This window comes from Bolinopsis microptera, chromosome 5, assembly GCF_026151205.1.
Source record: "Bolinopsis microptera isolate Bmic1 chromosome 5, MBARI_Bmic_1.0, whole genome shotgun sequence".
NCBI lineage: Eukaryota > Metazoa > Ctenophora > Tentaculata > Lobata > Bolinopsidae > Bolinopsis > Bolinopsis microptera.
In genome coordinates, this window is record NC_087076.1 from 15,731,117 (window position 1) to 15,743,657 (window position 12,541).

General features: G+C 37.8%; 1 protein-coding gene across 3 annotated transcripts in view; it reads right to left on the reverse strand.

Moving 5' to 3' along the window:
• LOC134815643 (uncharacterized) overlaps window positions 1-12,541 on the reverse strand; it is a 29,976-nt gene that overhangs the window by 3,270 nt on the left and 14,165 nt on the right. For all 3 annotated transcript variants that reach the window (XM_063824196.1, XM_063824198.1, XM_063824197.1), the window contains exons 2-3: window positions 5,680-5,803; window positions 2,001-2,083 (exon numbers count right to left, since the gene is read on the reverse strand). In XM_063824196.1, coding sequence (XP_063680266.1) covers window positions 2,001-2,083; window positions 5,680-5,803 — 207 coding nt within the window. The remainder of the gene's footprint in view (window positions 1-2,000; window positions 2,084-5,679; window positions 5,804-12,541) is intronic.

A 12,541-nucleotide genomic window follows, 5' to 3' on the forward strand; every position in this document is an offset into this window, starting at 1 on the left:
ACATTACTGTGCTGGTCATTATAACGCATTAGGGATATTAAAGTTTGTCTAATTCATTTTAAGTAGACTGTGAGGGTACCCGTACCCAGTCAGTCAGTCAGTCAGTCAGTCGATTGAAATCTGAGCCATGTAACATTATACCGGAATCATGGATCAAGTAACACTATTTGGTAAACCATGGAGATTTGTCCTGGATTACTGCCAGATATTGTGACGTTGCTATGGTTATCAAATTATCACGAGAGTTAAAAATTGGTTCTAGAAATTGCGATAATCAGTTTCCACATGTCACAGCCTTAGGCAGCGTACGAGACCTATAATTTGACATGGTCCCTCTAAAATCTCTGCCATATTAAATTACCGATGCAAAATCAGAATATTCCCCAGGTCTTATCTACCGCTTTAAATTATCAATATCATAAAACTAGGATAAGATGAAACACCTCCCTGTAAGAGAGAAGGAAAAGGAGTGGCCAGTACAAGTAAGGCTTACTTCATATTCAGATTTATAATGAAATTATGTCTGCAGGTCGAGTACAAATCTGGATTTGGTTATCTGCCAAGATATTACTATGGTGGTCCAGATGTGGTTAAAAAGTCCGATATGGTGACAATTATTTGAGCAGAATTGTTTTAGTGGCCTTCTTACTAAGTGAGCTGGCGCCAGGGGCTGCTGGATAACTTAAGTTATACATGAATAGTCAACCATCTTTATGCAATCTTTCAAGTAACGACAACCTATTATAACTGAGCAATAGCGTCACGTTACCATTTGTCAGTCACATAGGTCAACAATGCCGGACTTCAATTTTGTGTGTCGAGGAAAAAAACTACGTATATTTGGAAAGAAACTACGTATTTTATTTTTGGCGCGAAAATGTATGGCAACGACAAGTTTATGCTCTCTAGAAGGCCCCTCCCTCTCTATCTCTGGTACCGTTAATTAAATCACAGTCTATTAAATTTTTTCGAGTGAAATATTCTGATCTCATGTAATGAAACGCAATCTTAGATGGAAGTTGACTATAAAACTAAATTAATTTAATTTGATTTTCTTAGAAGAACATACCCAGATAATTGCCGGTTTAGGTTAAAAGTCTTCGGATACTTCATGAGAAAAACAGAACGAATATCAGATGAACGGAGATAAAATGATAAATAATATTAATTTTTCTACGCTATCCTGGTGTAAATTAGAGAGCAATTACTCCAACCAGAGTAAAGATAACCCGGGGAATGATCGCAACTCCTGTCGGATCAGGTAACACTCTAATTCAGTTTGTGAGATCCTGTTCTATTTGTTAAACATCTCATTTTCACGGATGCTAAAGTAACGAGGTGTGAGAACCCGCACGTATACCAACATTGTTTGCAGATAAATCTTGATAATCGATAATAATAGAAAGTCCAAAAAGTTGCCACATACTTGGAAGGATTGATAAAAGGGTTATCACCATTTTTGTGGAACGTGATTTGAGGTGCAAATATTATCTGATAGGCACCAAGTAGATCATATGTGGAATTTCGGACCATTGTTCGTTTGAAGAAGCCTTGATATTGGCAAACATAATTAACCCTATAAATACTAATCTCTATAAACACTATAACTTACTAACTACTTATAAATTTTATAAACTTAATATAACTCTAATTATTTTAAATTCTTATAACTTACAACTTACTTATAAATTTACTTATAAACTTACTTATAAACTTACTTATAAACTTACTTATAAACTTACTTATAAACTTACTTATAAACATACTTATAAACACTTATTAACTTACTTATAAACTTACTTATAAACTAAAGTTACAGAGAAACCCCGATTGGATAGAAACGGTATATACCCATGTGAAGTCTGTGAAGAGTTTTATCAAATATCTCAAATTGTTAGTTGAGTCATTAGTGATACTGTCTTAACGAGTAGCTGTAAAAGCTACTGAATGATTGGTTGTTATAGCAACTAGTAATTAGTAAATATAAGTAGTTTACATACCCAGCTGAGTCAAGAGATGCAATTGAAGAGTTTAGCTCTGACATGATATCGTTTAGACTCCGACATCCACCATTCGTTGTTACCTACAGAAAATCAGTTAATATCAACAGAAATAAACATGTAGACTAACATCATAAATTAAAATGATCGTTAGTAACAAATCAATGATCACTGCTTATCTATTTTATTTGTCGATTACGCTTTGAATTACCTCAAGAACCATCAATTTCTCAGGACTAATCGATTATTTTGTAAGTTCAACTCAAAAGTCAAACTGGAACTCCAACAACTGTCAACCACACAACAAGTAATGTACAGCTTCACAAATATCCACTGATAAGAGACATAACGACTCTTTAATTAACCCAGTCAGAACCTAGTCAGAATGATAACGAGAAATATAACCTATTACAGGGCGTGTACCACAGTCCACACCCAATCTAACAGATTATATGGCAGCAAGTGGACAACTAACAAAAAGTTACACCGTAACCAGCATCCATATGTTAATCCTCACCATGTGCGCATACGATTATAAACTCAAAATGTGAGGAGGTTACAAACTAAGAAAGAAACAACTCTCTTCCTAAAATAACCCAGCTAAATTCATCCCAGGCGGGGGAAGGGAAGGTGGGCGGAAACTAGATACCTCCCTTCTTCTCTCAACAGTCACAGGTAATTAACAACGTCAACCTAATTAACATGGATCTTAGTGAAAGCTGCTATATTTGCACTAACAGGAAAAGATGCAGTAACAATGAGAGAATGTGCACTGTGCAGTAGTACGCTACAAAAGCTCTCTCTCTCTCTCTCTCTCTCTCTCTCTAGGCCGGTGGTGTACAGTGCCTTGTTAGTGAACACTAAATATAGACGGTTATAGACACAACTACATTACAGTCCTTTCTGAGAGAGTCTTAACTAGATGAAGTGTGCTCTGAAGTTGACACCATTGTAGTGCCACCTAGACAAATCATTCGTTAGTTAGTTAGAACCATTCTCTAAGTCAGTGTAAGAGAGTAACAACACTAGTGCTGTTCAGACGAATGATTAGTTAGTTAGAGCTATTTTAAGAGAGTAGCAACAGGATTATAAAACTCGTGTAAAGAGACACAACCTAACAGTGTTTCAGAGAAACAAAACATAACAGCTTTAGAGAAACAAAACATAACAGCTTCAGAGAAACAAAACCTAACAGCTTCAGAGAAACAAAATCTAACAGTCGGAGAAACAAAATCTAACAGTCGGAGAAACAAAACATAACAGTCGGAGAAATAACACAGTCGGCTGTCGGAGTAAAAGAATTGCAGTAAAGATTGGAACAGGAGGCTAATATTGTAGTGGAGTAATAACACGAGGCTAGTCGTGTGCCTGTAATTTAGTGTGACCTCATGAAATATCGGAATTCAATTTGTTTATGTAACACTATATTATTATAGTCACACCAAATTTACTCAAAATAGTTAAGGTTTTTATAATTATGCCGTTGTTGGCAAAAATCGCGTATTTTCTGTGCGGTTTGACTGAAACTTGGGATATTACAATTGTTACAAAACTCGTAAAGTTGTTACAAATGTTACAAAACTCTAAAACTCGTAAGGTTGTTACTCTAAAACGCGTATGTTCTCAATTCTAAGCCACAATGCTCACATCCCAACCTTGTTAAGGAACACACACACGAGCCGCTTGTACATAAAAATTAAGACGACCAAGGCCACTAAATTATAACGATCGCCGCCAAATAACAAAATTTCCCGCCAAATTACATTAATATCTTATATGTTATAGTTCTACAGAATTAAGGAACATTTAAATAACTAGATAACATTCACCCTATAAAAACCTTCACTAAAACCCTCACCTCAAACGAAGCGGCAAAAAACGTTTCAAGAGCTGACTCCAAACACAAAAGATGGAACAAAAGTGAGCAACTAGGAGGGGAGGTAAGTCAACAAAGGAGCGGGTGTAATTAGATCCCTCCCACCTCGCTCCTAACTCCCGATCATACACTGTGTACCATCTCAAGACAATGAACTGAGAGGAGCCCGCTCACCCAGACCTGCTCATAAAGGAAGCACGTTTATTAGACGACATAGTAGTACCTTCTCTGCCATTACATATGTGAAAATGTGATTATCGTCTTGACGTCATGATCGCCGCCTCTTGGAAAAGAGCTGGATCAGTGATTGTTTAATTGATACTGCGGAAAAAGGCCGGGTAGATCTGTGTGTGAAGGATGTAGAACGGAAGTGTAGGATGTAGAACGGAAGTGTAGGATGTAGAACGGAAGTGTAGGATGTAGAACGGAAGTGTAGGATGTAGAACGGAAGTGTAGGATGTAGAACGGAAGTGTGTGGGGTATTTTCAGACAACTACCGACTATAAACTCAAGATTTGACACCTTCCCCTAAAACACAAAGGATATGGTATTCCTTGTACAATGTTCACAAGGACCATTAGGCTCAACTTGAAAAGCCGGGGTGTGATTTGAGAATAAAACACGCAATCTTTGCAGAATCTGCTAAACGGAGCAGGTATTATCCACACATGTGTGTTAAAAGACACACTGGATCTGGGCAGCTCAAACCTAGACCTGTTCTACACCGTCATGCTCTGTCATGCTCTGATAACCGTATTGTATATAACACTCCTATTATGGGGGCAGAGACTGATTGCGCTTCAGAATACAAACAATGATCTTACCGTCACCTGGTTTAATCATGACAGTGATTTGTTTGATGGGTAATATGTAATATGTCTAATACCCTCCCAATCTTACTACACGCCATAACAAAAGGAGCGTCAACTTGATCAGAACATGTAATCAGGATCCGGGATAGAGCTGACACCTGATTGGCTGTCAAATGTTTCACCTAAGTGATATTAATAAGGCTGAGGGCACCCATTCACCCAATCAACACGACCAGCTTGAGCGGTACAAGGTGCTAATGTACGTGTTATATGTTATATGCATGAGATCTGGTCCCAAATGTAGTAAGAAATATGACTTCCATTATTTTACCTCCGATTTCTGAGTGGGAAATGAAGATGAAATTTCGATTTTTACAATGAGACATGGGAATTAGAGGCCATTAATATTCCAATTAGAGGACCATGGTCAAAGGTGAAATCACTTAGTCGGCTACCTGATATTTAAGTAAGGTTATCCCCCATCAAAGGTTCCACAATGCTATAGCGGCTTTCTAAACTTTAGGTCTTTTGATAAATTTGAGCTTCGAGCTAGGATATAATATTCACAGAGTTCCCTCAAAGACAGCGCGATTTTTGATAGATAACAGTAAAGGCTTGTGATGACAATCCACTTTTGAACAATACTACCAGCATGAGATTTGATTTTACAGAAGGAAATAATCGATAAGATGAGGAAACTTGTCGGATACGGTTTAAGAGAAAAAACAACTGATAATGATGAGAACTTGTATGTTATCTAAAGGGATTACCAAGTAGGTTACAACTGTTTTCCTGGATCTAGCGTATACTTATGACCTCAAAATCAAAATGTTTTCGACTAAAATCAACGGGGGTAGATATTTTCAGAGAACCAAACAATTACTGCACACTTTATTTTGGAATTTTATCAGCAAATAATTACCACAAATGGAAATAAACAATAACATATGGTAAACAAATTTTGACAAAAAGTTAAAAAAAGTTAACTCACCCCAAGCCCTATTTTTCTGTCCTTTTTTGAGGTTTTGCTGTTGAGCATCTCAAATAGTCGGGAGGTCGATGAAGCGTGAACAATGACTTCCGGGTTCTTTGTAAACTCCTTACTGAATTCCTTCCTGATCAAACATATGTTATTAGTAAATAGGAAGGGTAGGAGTAGCACCCGAAAGGCGCCACTTGAATAAATAGTAAGAATTTATTCATTGCAATATTGCAATATTGAATTGATTCATTGCAATATTGGATATTGCATGAATTAGCAAGTGGGTAAACCCCACAAGAGAATCTGTAATTTGTGATTGAAGTAAGTTGTGCAATGATTGGGAAATGTTTTTGTAAAAGTAGCACAGGGCCGAGAATCACACTTAATTAATCACCAGATCTCCTATATAAAACAATGCGTTTGTTCAATCTAATGTAATCATATTCACTCTGAAATATAATCCACCGAGGACCCCGCACGTGGATCATACCAATGATCAAAATAAAAATCAACACACATACGAAAACATGGAAATTGATACGCAAAAAATAAAACACCTCCCCAAGAGAAAAAGGACATGTAATAATGAACGAAGACAGAGTAAGATAATATAAATGTTCACTATATAACAGAGAGCTAGTGTAATATAGAGGCCCGGGCAGCAGCAGGTGGCTGGACCTCACTGAACAGCCGCACACACTCTCTCTCACTGAGAGCAGCCGGGATCACACAATGACCTGAATATTAACTGTTGGCGTCGTGCCAGGGAGGGGTAGTAATGAGGGGTTTACTATGTTTTTAAAAGGAATTAGGGGGTAGTGGACGGATACTTCCTAGGTCTGGATGATAGCAGTGATATGTGTTTACATGGAGAGCTAGTTCACTGTTAGTACATGTTAATTGGGTATCAGTAATACGAGAAGGGAGACAATTAGTGATATCCCTGCGATCCCAATTAACCGATAGTGAGTTTTTTAGGGGAGCTACATTTTGGTTAGAAGGTGATAATTCGTCTGATTCAATTAGGATAAACTTAATTTAAGTAGAAAAGTGCCACATTTTTAGCAAAATAGAATCAACATGAGATATTTGATACAGCCCAATAAATACAGACTTAATTCCGTGGCCGCTAACTTTTTAGTTATACCACCGAGTGGCCGGAGTATTATCAAAATACAGGTATTGGATCCGGCTGCCCCGTTATTAGCTTATTAGTAATAATATAAATTAGGTCTAACTTGGTACTTGAAAATTAAAACTATCAACCAACAAGGCTCCAATACGGAGTCAGTTGAAACAGAAATAATTACACAGGAAATTAATTCACACAGAAACAAACATAATCAAGAATCACGAAAGAGTAAACACTACTTTCAATTTACATTTTACAGAGCAAAATATTTCGCTCGATCATGTTAGAACGAATATCCACCATATTTTATGTCATTTAATCCGATTTGGGGGACTTTATAAGATTTATTTCGGTAACTTAATGCGTTTTCTGTAAGGTGGGCAGCAGAGTTAACCACGCTATAGGCGAGGCTCTTATATAACTCGATCATTTAATTAATCTTGCAACTACAGTCACAGAGACAAATTGGAAGTTTGATGATACACAGCATTCATTATCAAACTTGGGTTTGGGTATTACAAGAGATATTTCAACTTCCCCCATGAGCAATTGACAGATATTAATGAATATTATGTCTCTTACTCATTGTCAAACGACGCATTCAGAAGTGGCATATCAATTAGCAACCATGCATATAGATTTAACCAGATGGTTCGATATCGCATAACCCGCGTTATCATTTCATTGAAGGAGGTTTTCATTTGATATTTGTCATTTATAATGCCATGTCGCAGATTTCTTGCAAGCTCCAGGTTACTTGTCAGAAGGAACCCGGAGAAGGGATCATTCCTGCACCTCAGAACTGCGAGCCTGTCAGGTTCTTGTGGTGCTGATAATGATTACACCATGTTTGGAAGCAGTATGTTGCATCTTTGTGAGAGCACAATAGATATATTATTCATTTTCATGCTTGATTTACGTAGCGAACCGAATCAACAAAGCCATGTTAAGTATCATTGGGGCCCCCATGTGCTTTTTATTATGTTCGCGAGTTATACTTGGTTGTGATCTAAAACGCAGCATAACGTTACACACATTATGCAACGTTGGATTATAACAACAAACAGAAGAATTCATCATATTTACTCACGAAATTATCTGGAACATCAAGATATCAAAATGAACTCCGAAGGGAAAAATTTAGGGAAATGTAAAGAGCTAAGAATACAGTACTAAAGATACTGCACAGTGCACGAGGGTGTACCAGGTACCTATGTGAAGTGTACTTATGTGAACCGCGGATTTAACCATATGTAATACGATATACATGGCCAGTACTCAATAAAAATAAACCGCAAATATATACGGTTTGCGGATAATTTCGTTTAAATTAAAATGAGATATCCTAATTTCATCCAAACGGAAGATTAAATGCAATTCATTAATATTACGGTTAAATGTGGTGCATCTTCAGTATCTTATGAATAATGTTCATTAGAAATGTGGCAGTCTATGACCTATGTGAAACTTAATCTAAAATCGATTATGACAGAGTTCATACCCGATAACAACTTGATAAGAAATTGTGCAACTGCTTGCTACTATTCAGTATTTCCTTATTCCCCGGAAAATAAAAATATTAACAGTTCCGTTTGGCAGCAAATCACGAATTTGAACTGGTAGTTGGACAACAAAAATAAAATCACAAAAAGCGTAAGAAATATTGGTGGGAAATCAACTTAAGAATAACACAATTAAAAAGGTTCGACTAGGACAGGATTTACACAGTTACAGCTCGCACGTCACAGCTATGACAAATACAGGAAACGAGGCTTGACAAGGTAACAGTAAAACACCGTCAGCCATAGAGAGAGAGAGAGGGAGAGAGAGAGGCTGATCCAGCCCAGATCAATCACCTTTAAGTCGTGACGTCACGCCCTACCCCGGCTGTAATACTCGCCATATTTGGAGAGTCTCTCACTCCATGTGTGTGATCTTTATAACCATGTTAACGTCAAATCATATTAGGTTGGGGCATGATATGTACAGTATGGATTACATATTATCCACGGTTTATGTAAGTAGGTACTAATTATAGATTGTAACGTATTTAGGCTGGTATCTGCCTGGTGCTGTGTTGTTTTGTAATTGATAGCCCTGAGGGTTCCATGTCAGTAATCATAATAGTATCAATATCAAGTGATACGATTCAAGCAGCCTGATATTTTACTGTTTAGTTACACTTCTAATGTAATCCTGAGTGTCTTAAGTTTCTGAACAGGAAATTGTGAAAAAATGCCGGAAATTTCGACGATCGCAATGACTCATAATATGACCAAATATGTGGCGAGGTTTTTAAATTGAAAATTCCTCGAATATTTCACTCCATTGTTTAGTAACCCTAATGAATTGCTGATAATGACTGTTATCAAAGAAAAATGTTGACATCATTACATATTTCCTCACACATACTCGACAGTTCAGATTAGGATTACATCTAACTGAGTTGCATTCCTACCAGATTAAAATTAATCATTAAAAAATTAAAACATTCGAGAAAATGGTACATGACCACTGACCAGTACGATAAACTCTAGTACTCAAAATCATTACTCATCGAAATGACGCTCCAACCACAAGAAATAACTGATTTTCCTAAACAACAACTACTAGACCACAGTGTAACATCAACAAACAAATAACAACACTTCCCACACAACACCTGACTAGTACACTACACAAGAGAACAAAGAGCGGTAGCAGAGCAGAGAGCGCGAAGAAGAAAGAAGAGCTCTGCTTGAGAAGTGAGTTCTCAGAGCTCCGGGGCTGCTGCTCCTACATAAACACTTTACATGCTAGCTGCTTGCCAAACATAGGAAATATCCCCCACTCACTAGTCACCACATCCCGGTCTGTCAGTACATTTCCCACTATAAGTGTACCTCTACTGGAACTACTACTGGAACTTTCTAAATATAAAGCTACGACATATAGCTGCCCTATTGTTGTAGTAATATACACGACGTTAGTCACTGACTGGTTGGAGGTGATTTTGAAATATAGAGACCATGTATAAACATATGAAATGTATACGTTTTGAAATATAAAGAGCATATTATCTATCACATCACATGGAAACGAACAGCTGTTAAACCAATTCACTGTGCTGTATCACGAGTTACAGAACGTCTGAGGAGGACCAATGTTCATTGTTCATTAGTAAGTCTTGTCTTACCAGACGAAACACAGTCTATTAATAGGACGCTCACTAGTGAGTACTGAGTTATAGTGAGTCACTAGTAATGTTACTATGAGGAGCTCACTGTGGAGTCCACATAATCACGGACCATCACTTGGACTCATGCCGAATCAGTCAGAACTCTCGACAAATGAATACGATAATTCACAAAACAATCGTGTGTTTTAACAAGCATTTTACGGTCATGAGGAAGCTCGTCTCCGGAGTGTGTTGCTGTGTATATTATGTGAATATTATTCAAGTGAATGTTATGTACGGAGCGTCTCTCTCTCTCTCTCTCTCTCTCTCTCTCTCTCTCTCTCTCTCTCTCTCTCTCTCTCTCTCTCTCTCTCTCTCTCTCTCTCTCTCTCTCTCTCTCTCTCTCTCTCTCTCTCTCTCTCTCTCTCTCTCTCTCTCTCTCTCTCTCTCTCTCTCTCTCTCTCTCTCTCTCTCTCTCTCTCTCTCTCTCTCTCTCTCTCTCTCTCTCTCTCTCTCTCTCTCTCTCTCTCTCTCTCTCTCTCTCTCTCTCTCTCCTTAGCTGCCTCTACCTCTGTCTGTATCAATTACACGACGTCTAGTCACTGCTAGTGTGTTGAGTGATTTTGTATAGAGACCATCTTATACATGTACTGAAATGTATTATCTTCTCTGAATACAATAGCTCATTTATCTATCACATCTCATGACAACACATCGTTAAACCTTCAATTCTGTTCCACGAGTTTACAGATACGTCCTTGCAGGAGGCTCATGTTCTTGTCTTCACTTACTCTCTTGCTCTCTCTCAACAATACTCATCTATCTAATGACCTCATCTCAGTATACTGAGTCTCTATCGAGTTCTTGATTTAGTGACTCTCTCACTCAATGTTACTAGAGGACTCTACTCTATCTACATATCTCTGCTCATCACTGTGATCATTCTCTCATATCATTAGAACTCCTCACAACTATACATAATTGCATAAATCAAATCTTCGTTCTTTAAAAGGCATCCTTTACGTCTGGATAGCTCTACTCCAGAGGTTTGCAGTTATTTGTACATTTATTCAATTGAATGTTTGTATTAGGACTCGTCTTCTAGCTCTCTTCTCCTGCTCGAATTACACGAATTATTATTAACTCTCATAAATTAACTTGCAATTACAAGACTACTTTGAAGATAAGTGCGTGCTAAACTATGCATAGAAACATAGTTAGTATTATATACTGTGAGTTTCTTCAAATTGAAATTGCTTTTTGGGACATACATGTACTTGTAGCATTAACATTGTCATAGGAACCTATTGGGTCAAAAGGGTTGAAAATCAAGATGTAGTATACACACTAGGAAACTTATAGTAATATGTTTTGAGTATGACAGAACTGTATGGCGATATCTTTTTAAAGAGCTTGATGTTGTTAGAGAAATGATTTTCAGAAAAGCGGCAAGCAAGATGTAAGTCAGAGAGCAAGTTAATTGTAAATGATTAGATGACTAAGGCGGAGAAGATATCGGATATCGGACACTGGTTTTGCGGATGACATTGCTCTGATAGCAGATACTGTAAAGGAGGCAGAGACGCTGATGCAAGAGGTAGAAAGGGTTGCTGCTACAGTGGGACTTAGAATGAATGAAGGGAAAACCAAATTCATTACTCAGAACATCGAGAACCCTGATACCATCAAGTCCTTGGGTAACAGCACAATAGAGCATGTGGAAGACTTCACCTACCTGGGTTCTAGAATCAGAGACAGTGAGAGTGATATCAGGGTTAGGAAAGGAAGAGCATGGGGAGCATGCCAAACGTCAAAAAAATTTGGAATTCTAAGCTTAGGAAGTCTATCAAGATCAGAGTGTTTACAGCACTAGTCGAGTCGGTGCTTCTGTACAGTTCCGAGACTTGGACTATGACGAAAAGCTAGAGAAGATGGTTGATGGTTGCTATATGCGAATGTTAAGAATCAATCAATATCGAGCCCATGTCAGCAACCACAGCCTGTACGGTGATCTTCCCAAAGTCAGCTCCAAGATAACCCAACGAAGGCTCAGACTTGCAGGTCAGGATCACCGACATCCGGAGCTGACACTGAACAAACTGATCCTCTGGAAGCCGAGTCATGGGCACACTAACAGGGGGCGACCTTACTTAACACTACTAGATATTAGATAACCTAACAGCAGATACTGGGCTGAAGTCAGTAGATGAGATAACTAGACTGATGAAGGACAGAAAGCTGTGAAGAACTGTTGTTAATGGATCTCGGGAATACTACCCGCCTTAAGTCAAGTAAGTCAAGTAGATGATCAAGCCACGAGTGTCATAGGAAAGTGGGCGAAACTTACTTTAATGACTCAGAGTTTGAGCTCAGTATCCTCATACAAATAGGTTAATTCTTCGGAAATGGTTTATTTCTTCAGAAATGGTGGTATAGAACGGCATTTCCTGTTGCTTTTTGTGTTACTTTAAGGTTGTTGACAGTAAAACTCCTTCGTAGTGAAGTTCCATGAACATTCGTAAATATAGACCGTTAGTCGTTAATCGTTGATTAGGTTCAATAAATCTATACAATTATATGTC